Source organism: Rattus norvegicus, chromosome 9 (genome assembly GCF_021556685.1).
Source record: "Rattus norvegicus strain SHRSP/BbbUtx chromosome 9, alternate assembly SHRSP_T2T, whole genome shotgun sequence".
NCBI classification, from domain to species: domain Eukaryota; kingdom Metazoa; phylum Chordata; class Mammalia; order Rodentia; family Muridae; genus Rattus; species Rattus norvegicus.
Genome location: NC_141542.1, coordinates 62004773 through 62025027, shown reverse-complemented (window position 1 = coordinate 62025027; position 20255 = coordinate 62004773). Strand labels below are relative to the sequence as shown.

General features: G+C 37.3%; 1 protein-coding gene across 33 annotated transcripts in view; it reads right to left on the bottom strand.

Annotated features, from left to right (window-relative positions):
* Gulp1 (GULP PTB domain containing engulfment adaptor 1) overlaps positions 1–20255 on the bottom strand; it is a 269043-nt gene that overhangs the window by 57079 nt on the left and 191709 nt on the right. For 23 of the 33 annotated variants that reach the window (XM_087565664.1, XM_087565648.1, XM_087565659.1 and 20 more), the window contains 2 exon segments: positions 11790–11861; positions 1397–1495 (listed from right to left, as the gene is read on the bottom strand). In XM_087565664.1, coding sequence (XP_087421790.1) covers positions 1397–1495; positions 11790–11861 — 171 coding nt within the window. 33 annotated transcript variants of the gene reach the window in all.

Here is a 20255-nt window from a genome sequence, read left to right as displayed (position 1 = left end):
CAACTTTGAAGGAAATAAATTGCTATTGTTTAAATTACCCAGCCTTTGTCATTCTGTTATCAGCCCTAGAAAGCATATATGAACCAGTTGTATATCTAAGGCAGGACATTTTAATACATTGCACAGATTTTGTCTTCCTTCACACCCAGCAAGTCACACCATATACATCTTTCATGTAAAGTGAGTAGGAATCTTGAGGTTGGTAGAATAAGGGGACTGGATAGAAGAGGGAATATATAGGGGAGCAGATATGGGGGGATCATACATAGGGAGAGCAGGGGAGAGAGAAGGGAGATCCGTTGGGGTGGGGAGCTGGCATTCTCTAGGACATACCAAAGGTCTTGGATGTCGAGAAGCCCCAGAAGGTCTATAGGATTGAATCTCGCTGATATTCCAAGCAGTGCAGGATATGCATTCTGAAGTGGCCAAGAGGGAAAAGGATAGCAACTCACCTACAAAGCCTTAGACCCAAAATGTGTGCTGCCTACAAGATGTGCAAAGTTAAAGATAAAACAGAGATTGAGGGAATGGCCAACCAATGACTGCCCCAAATTGAGACCCATCCCATGGGCAAAAACCAATCCCTGACACCATTACTGACACTCCAGTGTGCTTGTACACAGCAACCTAGCATAGCCATCCGATGAGAGGCCCCACCCAGCAGGCAAAGGAAAGATGCAGAGAATGACACCCAAACATTAGATGGAGTTTCAGGAGATGAGAAAAAGATTGAGGGACCCAAAGAGGATGTGGACTCCACAGGAAGGCCAACAATGTCAACTAATCTGGACTACTGGGGGTTCCAAGAGACTGAATCACCAATCAAAGAGTGAGCACAGGCTGAACCTAGCCCCTGCACACATGTGTAAGATGAGGAACTTGGCCTTCATGCAGGTTTTCCAACAACTGCAATAGGGGCTGTCCCTGGACCTGCTGCTTACCTGCCTGTGGATCCACACTGCTAAGTGGACAGCCTTGCTTGCCCTCAGTGGGATAGCATGTGCCTAGTTCCAGTGAGGGGCAGGGGATGTAACACCCAGAGAGGGACTTCGGAGAACTTGTGTAAGGAGTCACTGGGAGGAGAAGAAGGGCTGATATTGGGTTGTAAAGTGAATAAATAAATACATAAATTTAATAACAAAAATAAATCTCTAAATATGGGTGCAACTACTACTGAATATATTTTATATAAGTTACTAGGTGTGGAACACAGGCTGCAGAATAGACAACTTCAAGATTCCGAAGGCTGTGCCCTTCCCCAAATTCCTACACATATTTAAATAAATCACGAAGAACCAAACATTTTAAGTTATTAATAAAATTCAATGTCAGTGAGAATAGATGTAATCATACTGGTTGAAGAGTAGGACAACATGGCTTTCAAAACAAGCCTTACCTTTGTTTTTGGTTCGAGAATTTTCACTCCATAAATTGATATTTGCAATTCAACTTTAGGAATCTTCTGGCCTTCAGATTTCTTGATGTGTCTTGCAAACTACAAAAGACAAAGAAATTTACAAAATTATAGTTCCATTCCGGTGGTGAATAAACATAATTGCACATTTGGAATTTGTGTCCTTAGCAGACATTCATTAATTCAGGTACTGCCCATTACAAAGCATTTCATAAAACAGTTTTCCTCGTAATTCCAATTCATTTTTAGGAACTTGTTTTTAATTTTTCCTTGGGTTTTTGTTCATTTGCTTAGCTTTTCTTTTTAAGGCAGACTCTTTAACATCCTATGCTAGCCTAGAAATCATTATATAGCTCCAGGTGGGCACAAATTTATGAAAATCCACTGCCTTAGCCTTGCAAGTGTGGTGATTACAGTATGAGGCACCAAGCCCAGCTGAAATTTTTCTTTTTTTAAAAAAAATACATAATTTGATTTGTTTGTGCATTTGTGACATGAAATTTAAAAACGTTGAACGCACACCAGCAACAAAGGAAAGCAATAGGTAGAAATTAATTCATTTTGAGATAATTTTTTATTTTAATAAGTTCTCGGAATTTGTTGATTACCTACTGTTAAATGTACAGCGTTGCCACAACTGAATATCTACCTAGTTATGTACTGTTGCATCAGGCAAACCAACAGAGATAACACAGACAACATATAAAAATGAAAGCTAAGAGCCTAGGCAATTTTCACAGGAGTGACTCCAATAGTGGTAAGATGTGGTCTAGAATCACAAGTAAAGCATCTTCAAGGTGGGGATAAGGGTTTCTCCTACTTTCATAGCTGTATTGACCTGTCTTTCCACTCATTTTGAGTACATATGCACATTTGTGTTAGGGTCTGTGTAAACTTTAAAAGGAAATTAGATAGGTTCTGCTCTCAGCCAGAGGAAGTACCTGCCATTGTTTCCCTAACAACGCCAGATTTAGAGGGATGTCTCTTTTTAATTTTATTGGATATTTATGTATTTACATTTCAAATGTTATCCCATTCCCCATCTCCCATCACCCCTTCCCTATGCCCCTGCTTCCATGAAGATGCTCCAACTCCCACCTCAACACCCTGGCATTCCCCTACACTGGGGAAATGAGCCTTCACTTGACCAAGGGCTTCTCCTACTGATACCAGACAATGCCATCCTCTGCTACATACGCGGCTGGAGTTATGGGTCCCTCCATGTGTACTCATTGGTTGGTGGTTTAGTCCCTGGAAACTCAGGGGTTGATTTGTATTTCCCTAGTTACTAAGGATGTTGAATATTTCTTTAGGTACTTCTCAGCCATTCAATATTCCTCAGTTGAGAATTTTTTGTTTAGCTCTGTACCCCATTTTAATAGGGTTATTTGATTCGCTGGAGTCTAACTTCTTGAGTTCTTTGTATATATAAGATATTAGCCCTGTATCGGATGTAGGATTGATTAATACCTTTTCCCAATCTCTCCATTGCCATTTTGTCCTAATGACAGTGTCCTTTGCCTTACAGAAGCTTTGCAATTTTATGAGGTCCCATTTGTCTATTGTTGATCTTAGAGTATAAGCCATTGGTATTCAGGACATTTTCCCTTGTGCCCATATTTTGAGGCTCTTCCCCATTTTCTCTTCTATTAGTTTTAGTGTATCCGTTTTTATGTGGAAGTACTGATGCACTTGGACGTGAGCTTTGTACATGGAGATAAAAATGGGTCAATTTGCATTCTTCTACATGCTGACCTCCAGTTGAACTAGCACCATTTGTTGAAAATTATGTCTTTTTTTCCATTGGATGATTTTAGCTCTTTTGTCAAAGATCAAGTGACCATATGTGTGTGTGTGTGTGTGTGTGTGTGTGTGTGTGTGTGTGTGTGTGTGTGTGTATGTGTTCATATTTGGGTCTTCAATTCTATTCCATTGCTTTACCTGCCTGCCTTTATACCAGTACCATGCAGTTTTTATCACTATTGCTCTGTAATACAGCCTGAGGTCAGGGATGGTGATTTTCCCCAGGAGTTCTTTTATTGTTGAAAATAGTTTTCGTGATCCTGGTTTTTATTATTTTATTATTATTATTATTATTATTATTATTATTATTATTATTGTTGTTGTTGTTGTTGTTGTTGTTGTTGTTATAAATGAATTTACAAATTGCTCTTTGTAACTCTATGAAAAATTGAGTTGAAAATTTTGGTGGGGATTGCACTGAATCTGTGGATTGCAAGATGGCCATTTTTACTGTATTAATCCTGCCAAACCATGAGCATGGGAGATCTTTCCATCTTCTGAGATCTTCTTCAATTTCTATCTTCAGAGACTTGAAGTTCTTGTCATACAGATCTTTCACTTGCTTGGTTAGAGTCACACAAAGGTTTTTTATTATTATTATTATTTCTGACTATTGTGAAGGGTGTCGTTTCCTAAATTTCTTTCTCAGCCTGCTTATCCTTTGAGTAGAGGAAGGCTACTGATTTGTTTGAGTTAATTTTATATCCAGCCACTTTGTTGAAGTTGTTTATCCCCTTTAGGCTTTCTCTGGTAGAAATTTTGGTGTCACTTTTAAGGATATGTTTCTAACTTCTTAACATTAAAATACATACAAATACATACATAAAATACATACAAAACCTATGCACATACATGCAACATATATGTGCTCTTAGAATACGTTTGTTCTCATCGATATTTTGTAATTCTTTTTAGTTTAACTGTTGCTTTCCTGGGTCCATGGTTTCACTTGGTATCCGACCTGCCTGCAACCCACTCTGACACCCTGTTTTCTTTTTAAGCTCCTTCTCTCCTGATTCCACATTAAAATGAGTCCGGTTTCTGTCTGGCAACCCCTCTACACTCCGTGTTTTCTTTCTTTGCTCCTTCTCTCCATATGTCTTTTTAAGAGAAGAAAAAGAAGAAAACTTTTAAAGTAGTAAGATTTCTTGTTCCCATCTCAAGGTTCCTTTAACTCATTTTCGGCATATGGAAAAACCTCTGAACTTGATTAAAATTGGATCAGATGTGAGGTCGGGCAGGACTCCAAGGCTCTTGTGTGTCCAATTTTTTGGCTGTGTGTAAGTCCCTCTAATTTAGGGCAGATGTGAACATTCATGCTATAGTTGGTCCTGGGGCAGCATGTTCAAAGTCTTCTTTTTTCACGTCTTTGCACTATCACAGAGAGCAACTTACTTAATGCCCACAGCAGTGCCTCGAAGTGTCTGCCTTTGAGTTCTAGCTAATGCCATTTGTTTTGTTCCCGTTTGGGTGGCTTCATTTTTCAGGCTGCTCTTTCCTGCATTTCTATGAATATAAGCTGCTTAGCTGTATTCTTTCTTTTATCTCTAGAGGGTTTAGAATGAGCACATGATATCCAATGTGTGCCAAATACTTTTCTGTCCTTAAGAAATGTGCTTTGCTTGCACGTAACAAAATTGTTTTAGCTCCCCCTCACAGAAAGTGTACTAATGTTCTTTTCAAATCAAACTATCCTTTTGCAACTTTGAGCTTTATTTTTTGAAGGCTTAACAGAACCACCAGTTGCTCTTCATCTACAGAAGGCCACCTGAGAAAAGCCAACCTGTGCTGGTGTCTTCCTGACAGTTTGTTTTCCACAAAAACAAAAACACAGTGGTTTCCAAGGCCTTTTTACCATCTGGAAACAGCAATTCCTATGACCTCTGACAAGAATTGTGTAACCCTGTATTTTTTAAACAGAGCCAATATTTGCTACAAAACGGCCAGTAATATTAAACTTACTGTTTAGAAAAAAAGAATCGAAGAAATTAAGAAAGAAAAGAAGGCTGATGTTACACAGAGTGGGTGCGGGGTGGGGGAGGGTGGAGGGAGGAAGGGAGGAAGAGGGGAGGGCTGGAGAAAGGGGAGTTTCAAGAGAGGGAGGATAAGAAGATGGAAGAATTAAACAGTGCTACAAGGACCCTGCGTTCTCACCCAACCCAAACTTGATTTTCCCTAACCCCTTATGCACACTTCTGAAAGCTACATTTGCACACATGCACGCACATTTGTTACTTTAAAAATGTTTTCCGTTTGTTTTCATGTATATCAAGGGTTATATCAGTCTTGTGACATGATTGCAAAAAGTAGGTTTCAAAAGTCTTGTATATAAGGTTAGGCTCACTCAGTTTACATCTTCAGTAGTTTGCTAATTACAGCGAAGGTCAAACTCATTTCTTTTTTTTTTTTTTTTAATCAGGACCTCATAGTGCTACAAACTTATAACAATATTTTTTTCATTTTTTATTAATTTGAGTATTTCTTATTTACATTTCGAATGTTATTCCCTTTCCTGGTTTCCAGGCAAACATCCCCCTAGCACCTCCCCCTCCCCTTCTTTATGGGTGTTCCCCTCCCCATCCTTCCCCCATTATCGTCCTTCCCACAACAATCACGTTCACTGGGGGTTCAGTCTTGGCAGGACCAAGGGCTTCCCCTTCCACTGGTGCTCTTACTAGGCTATTCATTGCTACCTATGAGGTCAGAGTCCAGGGTCAGTCCATGTATAGTCTTTGGGTAGTGGCTTAGTCCCTGGAAGCTCTGGTTGGTTGGCATTGTTGTTCATAAGGGGTCTCGAGCCCCTTCAAGCTCTTCCAGTTCTTTCTCTGATTCCTTCAACGGGGGTCCCTCGCCCCCCGAGGGGCATTCGCCTCTGTATTTGCTGTATTCTGGCTGTGTCTCTCAGGAGAGATCTACATCCGGCTCCTGTCGGCCTGAACTTCTTTGCTTCATCCATCTTCAAACTCATTTCTTGAAAGCCTTCCTTTCATGCTTCTGTATTAACTCTCCTTGATTTTCTTACTTGTAGAATTTCTTTCTTTCTCTCTCTCTCTTTCTTTCTTTCCTTTCTTTCTTCTTTCATTCCTTCCTCCCTCCCTCTCACTCTCCCTCCCTCCCTCCCTGCCTCCCTTCCTCCCCTCTTCTCTCCTCCCTCTCATTTTTTTCAAGACAAGGTTTCTCTGTGTACCTCTGGCTGTCCTGAACCTAATTCTGTAGACTAGGCTGGCCTTGATCTCAGAGATCTGCCTATTTCACCTTCCTGAGTGCTGTGAATAAAGGCATAAGACACTACTGCCTGGCTACTTGGGGACTTCTTAACTGTGTTCAGAAATACTTCTAATTCAGGACTGCTGGGAAACGGTGTACAAAGTGATGCTTACTTCTCCTTAGCTATATTCTTTTCTTATTTATTATTTTAATGTAAATACTTGAACAGTCTCATTTGTAAATTTCATCCAATTTTTGTTCTGGATTCCTTCCTTGATAGACCTATGTAGATAGAATAATCTATCATTGACACTTGAACATAATAATTCAATCCAGTGAAAAGGTCCTAAAGATGTAAAACACAATTGATACATTAGCACAGTACAGTGTCATTTTTGTACCAATAAAATGATAAAAGAATGAAGTGTTACTTGAAATTGTGAAGTCAGTTAAACATATGTCACTGCTATATAGGACCATTACATTTTGATGCTGTCATTCCACAATTTCCAAATAGCTCATAAAGGATAGTTTGAAAAGTGAAATCTAATTCCATTATTAATAGAATTTTCTTATACGATACATCCTGATTATAGTTTTCTTCCTGCTACTCCTCCCAATTTCTCATCATCTCCCCTCCACTCTCCTGTTCTTTTTAGAAAAGAACAGGCTTAGAAGAGATCACAATCAAACATGACAAAATAAAAGATAATAAGATGAAGTAGAACCTATCATATTGATATTGGACGTAGGCAACCCAATAGGAGGAAAGAAGTCCCAAGAGCAGGCATGAGAGACAGAGACCCACTTGTAGTCATAGTCAGGGGTCCCAGAGAAATACCAAGCTAAAATCTATTCTATATCTGCAGAGGGCATGGTGTATACCCACATAGGCTCTCTGCTTGCTGCTTCAGTTTCTGTGAGCTCACGTTACTTTAATTAGTTAATTCAGAAGGCCTTTTTTTCTTGCAGTGTCCTCTATCCCTTCTGGCTCTTAAAAGTTTTCTGTCTCCTCTTCTAATGGATAGCATGAGCTCTGACAGGAGGAATTTGATAGAGACTTCAAAATTTAGACTCTCTCTCTCTGCATCTCTCATGGATCTCAGCATCTATTCCCCTCCGCTGCTGGAGGAAGTGTTTCTGGTGACTGTATAAAGCACGGACGTATGTACCATTAGAAATCATTTTTTTAAAATTTTTTTAAGAACTGTAGTGTTTGGTTTTATCCAGACTATCTGGTCTCTGGTTCTTGGTTATTCAAGCAGCATTAAGTATGGGTTCCTTCTCATCAAGTGGGTCTTAAGTCAAATCAGACATTGGTTGGTTATTCCTACAAGTTCTGTGCCACCATTATCCCAGTATATTTTACATGTAGGAGATTGTAGGTCAAAGGTTTTATGGTTGGGTTTCTCTCCCGGTAGCTTGAAGAGTACCTTCCTGTATGAAAGAGAGTACACAGATAGAAAAAGTTCCATGTAGGTACCAGTTTGATGGTTTCAAGTTCAATGAGAAACGTGGGTATTGTACCCAACAATGGGATGCTGCTGTCCATTTGTAGAGAGCAACCCTTTGTCTTAGCAACAGCAACACAACCAGACTGTTTGGGGATTTCCATGGGAACCCCTTGGCCAACAATTCAATTAAATGCAACCCAATTTGGCCACTGGAAGCCTAGCCTGGCTACAAGAGATAGTCAGCAGAGACTCCATATCCTCTATTACTAGGAATCTTCATTAAGATCACATTTATGGGTTCCAGGAAATTTCTTTCCACTGCAGTAAGTTTCCACACAACTTCCCAAATATCCCCCAATTCTAGCTTCTCTACCCATAATCTCTCCCTCCACCCCATGGCCCTTCCCAGCCACTTGATTCCCTGTTTCTGTCCCTACCTGCCACTAGTCTATTCTATTTCCCAATCCCAAGGGAGAACCCAGTTTCACCTCTAGAGCCTTCCTCTTTGGGTTGGTTATCATTTATTTAATTTAATGCATTTTATCATTTATTCCACCTTTTTGGGTCTAGGATACCTTACTTAGGATGATTTTTTTCTAGTTCTATTCATTTGCCTGAAAATTGCATGTCATTTATTTTAACAGCTGAATAATACTCTATTTTGTGTAATTCTTTTATTGTTCAGAATTGTTTTAGAAATTCCAATTGTGGTTTGTTCATTTATTTTTAATTTTCCATATGAACAGGTCTCTAAAGAATTGTGTTGGAATTTTGATAGGGATTGCATTGAATTTATAGACTGCTTTGGTAAGATGGCCAATTAAACTATTTTAATCCCTCTGATCCATGAGCATAAGAGATTTTTCTATTTTCTGATACTTTCTTCCAATCCTTTCAAAGACTTTAAGTTTTTATAATACAGGCCTTTCATCTGCATATGGAGAAGTACCCCCCAAGATATTTTATATTATCTGAGATTATTGTGAAAGGTATTATTTCCCTGATTTGTTCCTCATTCGGTTTGACTTTTGTATATAAAAGAACTATTTTTTTAAAAAAATTCTTGTATTCAGTTACTTTGCTGGATACTTTGCTGGTGTTTATCGGCTGTAAGAGTTCCCTGGTGGGATTTTTATGTATCCTATCATATAATGTATCCTATCATATAATCTGAAAATTATTTGGCACTACTTTGTATTTTTCCTACTTATTTGCTAAATAATTCCTAAATAAGTTCTAAATTATTGATCAGTTGAAGAAAAAGTAAAAGAAAACAGAAATACACTGCACAGAATGAAATACAGTGATGAAGACCTGGGCTGATGAATTTGTCTTGACAGTGACTTTTAAAGGCTATCTACCACATTAAAGCAGCTTTGTGTGTGTCAAGTGAGTTTCATTAACTAAAGTCTTTCGAACTGGGGACAGAAATATATATCCTGCTTATGTTTCAGGGATGCTGGTGAAATAATAGCAATGTTCCGGTGTGTATTCTTACTGAGGCATAACAAATTGTGAACACACATTGAGTCCTGGTATTTGTACTGAATGTACTGAAACAGACACTGTCTGAAAACAAAATTCATCATGATAACTGTGCTAAGTTTTAGAGGATCACACTTTTAGATACTTACTATTTTCTTAAATATCAGCTTAAGCATAAGAAACAGAAAAATGAACATTTTAGCAAACAGAATATGGAAATATTTATATTCTTGCACAAATTATTACATTAAAATTTTCAAACTTTGAATTCTTTACAGTTACACAGTAGTCAATATTTAAATTTTTAGAAACATTTTGTTAAAACTCAAGCAGATGCCATGAGGTACAGGGGGTAGAAAATACCATTATTGAAAATTCATTAAGCTTTTCATCACCCTGAATGATGTTTAAATTTCTAATTATCAAAACTCAAAAATCAAACACATTTAAAATGCAAACTTTGAAAGGGGAGTAAATATAAATAACATTTTGATTACACAAGAAAAAATCTGAGTATAGCACTGCAATATATGTATTAAAGAGTCAGGATTGTGTTTGAAAAAAATACGGAGAAAATCAAAATGAGGTCCTGAACAGTTGGTACTTTCCATTTCTAGTGGAGCCACAGCACCACCATCTGGTCTTATTTATATGACAGCAAAATTAAAATAAGTACAAATATTGCTATGATATTTGTATGATAGCTTCTGACCTCAAACACAACATAAAAGAAATATGACAACAAATTTACATAAAACCATTGTTTTCTTCATGTTTACTAGTAAAAGATTCTCTTCTACTAAGAACCTAAGAAACACATTTTTCCCTAAGAAACAAATTTTTCAGTCAAAATAGTTTATTTATTAAATGCATATTAATTGTAAAAGATACATTTAATAAAACCTACTGCCCACTAAGTGTACACTTAAACTATCTTATTGGTTTCCATTATATTCCCCAATAATATTCATTTCTTAGTGTGAAATTATACAGAAATGTCATATAGTATATATAAGTCATAGTTTTAGAAGCCATTTAAATTGGTTTCAGGTATAAGATGTTGAAGGAAGAATTCCCAAGATATAAAGAAATATCGCCAAAATAATTGTTCTTTTAAGATACCTTCTGATTGCAGTAAAGTTGGGCTTAAATCAGGATTTGTATCACTTTAAAAACAATTATATAGAATCATAGTTTAAGTGTTGCCACAAGCTGAATAGTCTTTCAATAAAACCCTCTACACTTAGATAGAAATGCTGCTCGGATAAAGTCCAGCCTCAATTACCACCCAAAGAACATTGTAAAGAAATGGCTGCTAAGCGCATTCTTCCCAAATGAAAGAGGATGTTATCTTGGGACTGCACAGAATGTATACTTAGGGAACTTCTGTGTCAAATATTCGACAGAATGAATGGATGAAATCACTTCCCACTTCACTTTTTCATCCATAATGCAAATCTCATCCTGATCTTTTCCCTCATTTGAAACTTTTGATATATTTTATGTAACTTTCTCAAAATACTGCAGCAATTATTATAGTTCATGATTCTTCCTGGAACAAACCACAGCACCTAATATTCCTGTGGAATGAGTATATCATCTCAAGGTTATCACTAAATTCTGAGAGCAGCCACAGAGAAGAAAAGCTAACTTTGTAAATAAAATAGAGGTCTGTAGACCTCTCACATCACGAGGATGGTCATCCTCTTGAAGGAAGGGATTATTCTAACTGTAATATCTCAGTGAGGCTGGCTTTTGAGAGGTGAGCTATTACATAAGCATTCTTGAGGCATGTCTTAAGAGTTTCTCAGGAAACTTGCCGGGCATGAGTTTTTGGGGTTTCTTAGATTTTACTCCAAAAATATATTACTCATGAATACTTAGGGTGTTTTGTCAATATTTTCTTTTGCTATTAGTCACATAAGATTCCCTAAAGCTGCTCATTGACATGGCCCATTAGGGTATCCTTAATATATAATAGCACTAAAAAATAATTCTACTTTGGAATGAATACTAACTGTATTTTCAACTGATAGATATGATAGCCTAATTGTCAGAAATTTATATAACTTTCATACTAGATTTGGTTTTGAGCATGGGGTACATATTGTCCAGGGCTTATAAAAGCAGATCACTGACCATAAACATTGACTGAGTTCTGCCTTAAAAGCCTTTAGTTACTGTAAGAAATTATACTGTAGAAAAATATAGTATATAAAGCAAAATAATTGCATGAACATGTAATGGAATTATAAATTCAAAATGTCTCCCTGAACAGGTAGTATTTATTTAATTGTAATTTGGAGAGAATTTAATTTCTCTTTTAATTTAAAGAGTGATTTAAACAGTTATTCATGCTTTAGCTTCTATCAATCTGCTAGAGACACAAGATCATTTTAATAGCCATTTGCCTGAAGGGCTCTTACCTTCAGCTTCCTGACAGCATCTCTCACAACTTCTGTTCCCTTTGGCTGCTCCACTTCAGTACTGCCAAGAAACTGAACATGAGCATGCATGAGACACAGACTTTACTAAACCCATCATTGAACCATCTGGAGCTGATACTTTGTGTATGAGAAAGTTAAACAGAAACTCAAACTCAAATCTTAATTAGGGAGAACAATTGCTACTCAATTTATATATACTACATGAAAATGCATAATTTGATCATTTGTAATTCCTATTTTCAGAAGTTTTTTTTAACAGATCTCACCTACTTTTTTTATTTGAAGATTCCTACTGGGATGAAAACTGAAATTATTTCATTGTCCCCAAAGAGATAAAGTTAGTCTCAACAGTTAGAAGTTAGTAAATGCTAACTCTGTGTCACTATCATACTGGCTCCATATTATCATTACTCATTTTCTCAAGGTTAAAATATAATTAGGTTGATGTGCACTAATAACTGTTTAAATTCAGAGAACGTACAAATATATGCTTTGATGAGGTCCAAGTAATATTTCTAGGTTTGCAGCACAGCCAGGAGATTTGTACATATTAAAGTTTCAGGGCTGGTTCAAGAGTACCACTAAACCTTTAAACCAAGAAAGTAGCGTGTCAGATCATACAGGACAAAGGGTTCAAAAACAAAAGATTTAACAAGAATGAGTTTTTAGATTAGAATTAATCCATATTAAGACTCCTTTTCTCAACTTCTAAAAAAGCCACATCACTAAGGTGTCATTAGCAAGAAGAATGGGAAAAGAATTTTTATATGCAAGCAAAACTTGAGCTAGTAAGTCATACAATGTCAATACCAGTAACAATAACTGACAATAATGTTGTAGAGTAATAACCATACTTTGACAGAAATGACAGGAGTCATAAGCATTATATGCAAATATGCCATATGGGAAAACTATGGATGAACTCCAGAATATTCTTAATAAGTCCATACACATCAGGTCCAGGACTGTTTTTAAAGCCACTTTTCATGGTTTATCATGACTTTTTATCTTTAAGTAAACTAATGGAATTGAACAAAAGTACATCTTAATGTGGACCTTGCTACTTACCTCAAATTTTATCTTACATAATCAAGAAATACACTTAGAGCATAACATAGTTCCTCATATCTGCAATACCTGCACTAGGAAGATTGAGGCAGGGAAACAGAGGGCAACCTGGACTACATAGTGAGTTCAAGACCTAACTTAGTATACATTCACCTTGGAGTGGGGAAGGCATACCTCTGTTTGTATCCCTGAGGTCAAAGAGGATGAACAGAGATGGGAAAACTCGGTTGGATTCAAGCAGCAACATCCAGTAGGCTAGATAATTCACAGACTTACAAAAGCAGAAGGAAAAAGGACTCTCTTGGCTATGTCTTGGCCATTATCTCAAGGTGTAAGCACCAACCTACTAATTCAGTAACAATACCATACCTCCTGCCGCTGCTATGCTCCCATCACCATGGTCATGGACTTATCTCCTTAAACTGTAAGCAACCCAGCTAAATTCTTTCTTTTATACGTTGCCTTGGTCTTATCACAGTAATAGAAAAGTAACCAGACAAACCTTAAGGTCAATACATTTTATTCATAATAAAAACACAAACTTGAAAAAACTCACTTAGAAAACAAAAATGCACATGGCTATTAAAAATACAATTCAGATAATTTGAGAAGTAAAGGAATACTAGAAGGATAAATTTGAAAAAATTAATCAAGAAGGATCATTCAGTCTGAGGATGTAGAGAGCTTACGTAGCATACACAAACACTGGGTTCAATCCCCAGCATCACATAAAACATATTGCATCTGTAACCCCAGTATTCTCAAGAGGTACTGAGGCAGGAAAATAAAAAATCCAGTAGATAGTCATAGTGGTGCACTCCTTTAATCACAGCACTGAACAAATGAAATTCTTTGAGATGGGATTCTACATAGCCATCCATGGCTATAAAATGATCCATTCTCACACACAAAATGTTAAAATTATCCTTAGTTACACAAAGTGCACAAGGTATACAAGGTTCAAGGCCATCTTGTGACTATATGACACTCTACTAAACGTAAAATTTAATATTGCATGTTTTATATTTGTCAAGTAATGTTATAGAAGTTGAGAATGTACTAGGGAATAAAATGAAGCAAAAACCAGCCTTAGAAAGTTTACATTCTAGTGGGAGAGACAGCAATGACTGATGTTAGGCATATAACTAAATTACTTGGAACTTCACATACCCCTTGGGAAAAAAACAAGAAGTGTGTGCTTGAAGACACCTGTGCCTGTTGACTATCTCTGTTTGTTGTCTATTTGTTTTTGCATTTTTAGACACACACTTTAGAGAAGAATTCACTGATAATATGAAATATAAGCCAGCCAAAAAAGATATTATTCAGCAGATAAATAAGGGAAGGAAGGTCAATCAAAGGGAATAGAAAACTATCAAGGTTAGATATTAAACATAGAACAATTAGAAAACTTGCCTCAGTAAGTCGAGACTAAAATTTGTTCATTGACTAGTAGTATTAGCACTGTCAGGAAAATTGTTATAAATACAAATTATAATGACTCAGAAACTGTGGATGGTGACCCAGCACCATGATTTCAGTATCTCTTTCATGAAATCTTTGAGAATATGAAAAGCAGTGTACCAGGAAACCCAACATCAAATCATAAATCAGCAGCTTTTCTGTCCCTCTGAATACAACCCCCTAGGAAAGAGGTAAGGAAGCACAGATATAAGTATCACCAAGAGAATACAAGAGATAGAAGAGAGAAACTCAGGTGCAGAAGATACAGTAGAAGAGATTGACACAGTCAAAGAAAATTCAAAACATGAAAAATTCCTAACCCAAAACATCAAGGAAATTCAGAACACAATGAAAAGACTGTCAGAAAGGTTTTAAGATGAAAACTGCAAGGAGCAAGGAATTGTTGTTTTCTCAGAAGATACTACTGTTCAAAAGGGTAATACTTGAATATTCAGAAAAAATAACAAGAGAAATTAGAATGTGAGACCACTAACAATGTAAAAGAAATAGAGTTAGTAATACAGTTCAGGATGATGCTTCTAGCAGAAACATAAAGGTCAATCTTTTGTTATTTCCTTACCTACAATAAAAAAATTTTGGTGCATTTTTAGTCTGTATGGTAACATGGTATATATTTTTTTCAAAGTTTACAAACTAATCCATGTATTTTTTTAATGTTTTAAAGTGATTTCAATGAATACAGGGATGTTTAATGCTGATAAATACTGTAGATGCAACTCTATATTCTACACAGAAAATATATCTCAGTTCAATGTAGTAGAAAACTTACAATCTAGGCAGTTGCACAAAAAAGGGGCATTTTGTAGTCTACAGTCTATTGAAATTGAAAGTCTTAAAATGTCCACTAAGTTCGCTAGTGTATAAAATATTTGCTTTATGTAATTTTTAAAGATCATATTACAGTAAGCCACATTTGATTAATTTGTAACTACCAATGGGTTAAAGCAGCACACACTTCAGGGAGTTCATTTTCTTATCTTTTCCTCTCACTGATTCTTTCATCCCATTATATTCACAATAGACACTATACAGAAGAGTTTGAGAGTTCTAGTCTCATTTTCAAGGATTACTTAAAATGAACTTTTTTGAGGTTTGTCTCTTTGCCACCAGAGAGCAGTCTTGCACATCAACAGGGAGCCATTTAAACTACTTTGCCTGCTCCCTCAAATATTTCAGAATCACTCTGGTGTCTGGCACCCTCCAGTGGCTCCCAGACACCAGGAAAGCATAAGGCTCCCAGGAACCAATAGGGATGACTTAAGCTGAAATGCAGAGAAGAGGGAGATAGATCCTGTAGAGACCTCCTCCAACAGATAGGCATGGTCCCTTGGGTCGAGGGACAGGGGCACCCACCCATCTCAAAGTTTTTAACCCAGAAATGTTCTTGTCCAAAGAACAGGGACAAAAAAATGGAACAGAGACTGAAGGAAGGGCCAACCAGGGACTGCCCCACCTGGGGATCCATCATCTCTGCAGACAGCAAACCCAACACTGTTGCAGTGCTCAAGAGGAGTTTACTGACAGAAACCTAGTTTGGCTGGTCCTGAGGAAGTCGGGTCAGCAACTGACCAAGGCAGATGTGGATGCTTGGAGCCAACCATCAGACAGAGCTCAGGGAGCCTGGTGGAGCTCCTGGTCGGGGAGCTGGTGGAAAAATTTGAGGAGAGGAGGGGGATTGCAACTCCATGAGAAGAACAACATAGGATGACCTAACACCCAGTTCTCCCAGAGTCTAGACCACCAACCAAGGAGTATACCTGGAAGGATTCATGGCTCCAGATACCTATGTAGCAGTGGATGAGCTTGCCTGACATCAACAGGAGGGGAGGTCCTTGGTGAAGGGGGATGCTAGAGCGAGCGGTGGGGCAGGAGAGTGTGGGTGGATGGGGGAGTACTCTCATACAGGCAAAGGGTAGGAGGGAAGGGCAGTTGTGGGATGTGGGGCTGGTGGAGAGGTAACCAGGAAGTGAGATATCATTTGAGATGTAAACGAATGTAATGATTTAAAAGAAAAAGAAAAAGAATCACTCTGGAAATAAAGTTAAAAACAAAATTAAATAAATGATTTATTGAGTCTGCCATGAAATATGTCACTATTAGGCACATGAAAAAATTATTTAAAAACAATAATATGAAATGTATGTTTTACTTATAGCAAATTCAAAATATGCCAATTTATTTTATATATTTACTCCATAATTGTTTTTGAAGTGGTAAGGAAAATACATACATGTTAAAATATTAAAATGTAAGACCAAGATTAATAAATAAAGAATATTGGTACCATATTTACCAATGATATTCTGATTAGAGAAAAATTGATTAATGAGAATATATATCTTTGTAAGCAAAAACACGATTATAGGATGAGTTTTCTGTGTCAGGCTAATATCACCATACTATGATTATTTTTAAAAAGTGATTTTTGACCTTTTTCTTCTCAATCAACTTAATAGATTAGCTATATGGAAGAAAGCCAGTTTAAATTTATGGATTTTATTTGGCTGAATAACCATGTCAGAGATCCAAGCAAGAGGAAAAATCATTTTTAAAAAGCACATCTTAACAGCCAGTTACTAAAGAAAGGTCAGATTCAATTGGATTTAAATCTACTGCCTGATTGCCAAAACCATAATACCCCCCCAAAATTAAAATGGATCTACCAAAAAGAGAGTTTTTAATTTCAACTCTAAGCAATATAAAAGGTACCTTTAAAAGTAGGTCCAAGTTGAAAAATAAGCTTAGTATTAAAAGGTCGATTTATCCTTTATATTTAATTTGAAATTTTGCATTTTATTTCGACATTTTTATGAAATCAATGTTCTTATTAGAGACAGATATGGGGTATGCTGTTTCAGCAGACTCATGCTTTTAAAAGATTAGCAAGTGCAAGCCTAATCAATGTGCTTTCTGCAAAGGAGCCACTTCAGACACTGTGCACAGGCTCCCACGCTGAGCTTGACGCCCACTGACGGAAAAGGCAGCAGGAAGGCTGCTCAGTCAGGAGTTCCACAACCTGCTGCCACTCAGCGCAGGACTCCGGCCGCTGGAATAAATGTAAGGCATCCTCTTCTAAAAAGGTTTAAGAAGTCTGAGCGAATATAAAATGAACATTTACAGGAAACAAAAAGCAAGGGCTTTCTAATCTATTTTCAAAAAGAATCACATGACTGTGAAATTGCAGGAACTATGGAGATACTCCAATCTCATCCCATCATTTTATAGAGGAAATATAGCCCTTATGGAGGTGAAGGGACTTCCACGAGTCCTCTTTGAAGAATCCCAGCCCTCCAAACTCTCTCTCCCTCTCACAATATTCACTCCTGTTCCCTCAAGCAAAAACAGAAAAGAATGGAAAGTGACTTGGTCCATTAGATCTGGCTAGTAGTTGGAATCACATATCTCTCTTTACATGCATTTGACCAGTTACGTTTTATACTATATATTTTCTTATATAACACAATGAAAACATTATGGAGTCAAAAAGTTTTTGCTTTGTTCTTCTGGAAATTAACTCAATGCCATGTTTTATCTAGCAAACTTCTTATTGTCTGGTTTCTCATTCATAAAATTTGAAAAACATGTTGATGTAAAAGGTTGCATAGCATTTTTGACAGAGTATGAGCAAATCAATGAAATTAATTTACATTAAGTTGGTAAATACAATGAACTAGCAGGAAAAATGGAGAAAGCATTTTAAGACATCAGATTTAGACTCTGACTAAGAGACAGCAAAGACTCAACATATACATATAAACTTTTTCCTCTCAAAATTGTGTTTTTTAAATACTTTTGGTTTTAAATTTTTCATTATAGCTCATTTAGAATATTCATTGCACTTTAATGAAATATGCATGCAATCTGAGACAAGCAACAATTTTAAGATATCTACATACATTCCTATGTCTAGAATGAAGGGTTCATTCTGGCTTTCACAGGACATTAGCATGTGCTTGGATAAATAAGATCTCAGTTGCATAAGAGTTTTTTAATAAATATGAACTATAAAGTTGTTATTAGCAAGCTACTACTACTCTAAGAAATATTAATCCTATTTCTAGACAACTTAAGAGACATTTTTGCATACTTTTATTTACATTTCAAATGTGATCCCCTTTCCCAGTTTCCCAACCATAAACACCCTGTCCCATCTCCCCTTCCCCATCTTGTATGGGGGTGTTCCCTTACCCAACCTACCAACCCCTTCCCTCCTCACCTCCCTGATATTCCCTGAAACTGGGGATTTCAGCCTTGGCAGGACCAAGGGTTTCTCCTACCATTGGTGCCATGAAGGCCATCCTCTGATATATACATAGCTGGAGCTATAGGTCCATCAATGTGTACTCTTTGGGTGGTGCTTTAGACCCTGGGAGCTCTGGTTGGTTGGTATTCATGATTTGGGGTTGCAAGTCCTTTCAGCTCCTCAATCCTTTATCTAACTCCTCCAATGGAGACCCCCTTCTCAGTTCAATAGTTAGATGCTACCATTCATCTCTGTATTTGTCACGAACTGGCAGAGCCTCTCAGGAGCTATATCAGGCTCCTGTCAGTATGAACTTGTTGGCATTAGCAATATTATCTGGGTTCGGTGGCCGGTTTATATGGACTGGATCCCAGGTGGAGCAGGCTCTGAATTGCCATTTCTCCAGTCTCTGCTCCAAACATTGTCTCCATATCTCCTACTATGAAAATTCTTGTTCCCCCTTTTAAGAAGGACTGAAGCACCTGCACTTTGGTTGCCCTTCTTCTTAAGCTTCATGTGGACTGTGGTTTGAATCTTGGATAATCCGAACTTTTATGCAAAAATCCACTTATCAGTGAGTGCACACCATGTATGTTTTTTTGTGATTGGGTTACCTCACTCAGGATGATATTTTCTAGTTCCATCCATTTGCCAAAGAATTTCATGAACTCATTGTTTTTGATAGCTGAGTAGTACTCCATTGTGTAGATGTACCACATTTTCTGTATCCATTCCTCTGTTGACGGGTATCTGGGTTCTTTTCAGCCTCTGGCTATTATAAATAAGGCTGCTATGAACATAGTGGAGCATATGTCCTTGTTATATGTTGGAGCATCTTTGGGTTTATGCCCAGGAGTAATATAGCTGGGTCCTCAGGTAGTACTATGCCCAATTTATGAAGAACCTTCAGACTGATTTTCAGAGTGGTGGTAACAACTTGCAATCCCACCAACAATGGATGGGTGTCCCTCTTTCTCCATATCCTCCGCAGCATCTGTTGTCACCTGTGTTTTTGATGTTAGACATTCTGGCAAGTGTGAGGTGGAATCAAAGGGTTGTTTTGATTTGTATTTCTATGGCAACTAAGGATATTGAATATTTCTTTAGGTACTTCTTAGCCATTCAATATTCCTCAACTGAGAATTATTTGTTTAACTCTGTACCACAATTCTTTCATGGGGTTATTTGATTCTCTGCAGTCTAACTTCTAGAGTTCTTTGTATATATTGGATATTAGCCCTCTATCAGATGTAGGATTGGTACTGACCTTTTCCCAGTCTGTTGGTTGCCATTTTGTTCTAATGACAGTGCCCTTTGCCTTACAGAAGCTTTGCAATTATATGAGGTCCCATTTGTCAATTCTTGATCTTAGAGTTTAAGACATTGGTGTACTGTAAAGGAAATTTTCCCTAGTGCCCATGTATTCGATCCAGGCTCTTGACCAATTTATCTTCTATTTGTTTGAGTTTATCTGGTTTTATGTGAAGGTCCTTGATCCACTTGAACTTGAGGTTTGTACAGGGCAAAGAGAATGAACTGATTTGCATTCCTCTACATGCTGACCTCCAGTTGAACCAGCACAATATGTTGAAAATGCTCTTTTTTTTCCACTGCATGGTTCTATCTCCTTTATCAAAGATCAAGTGACC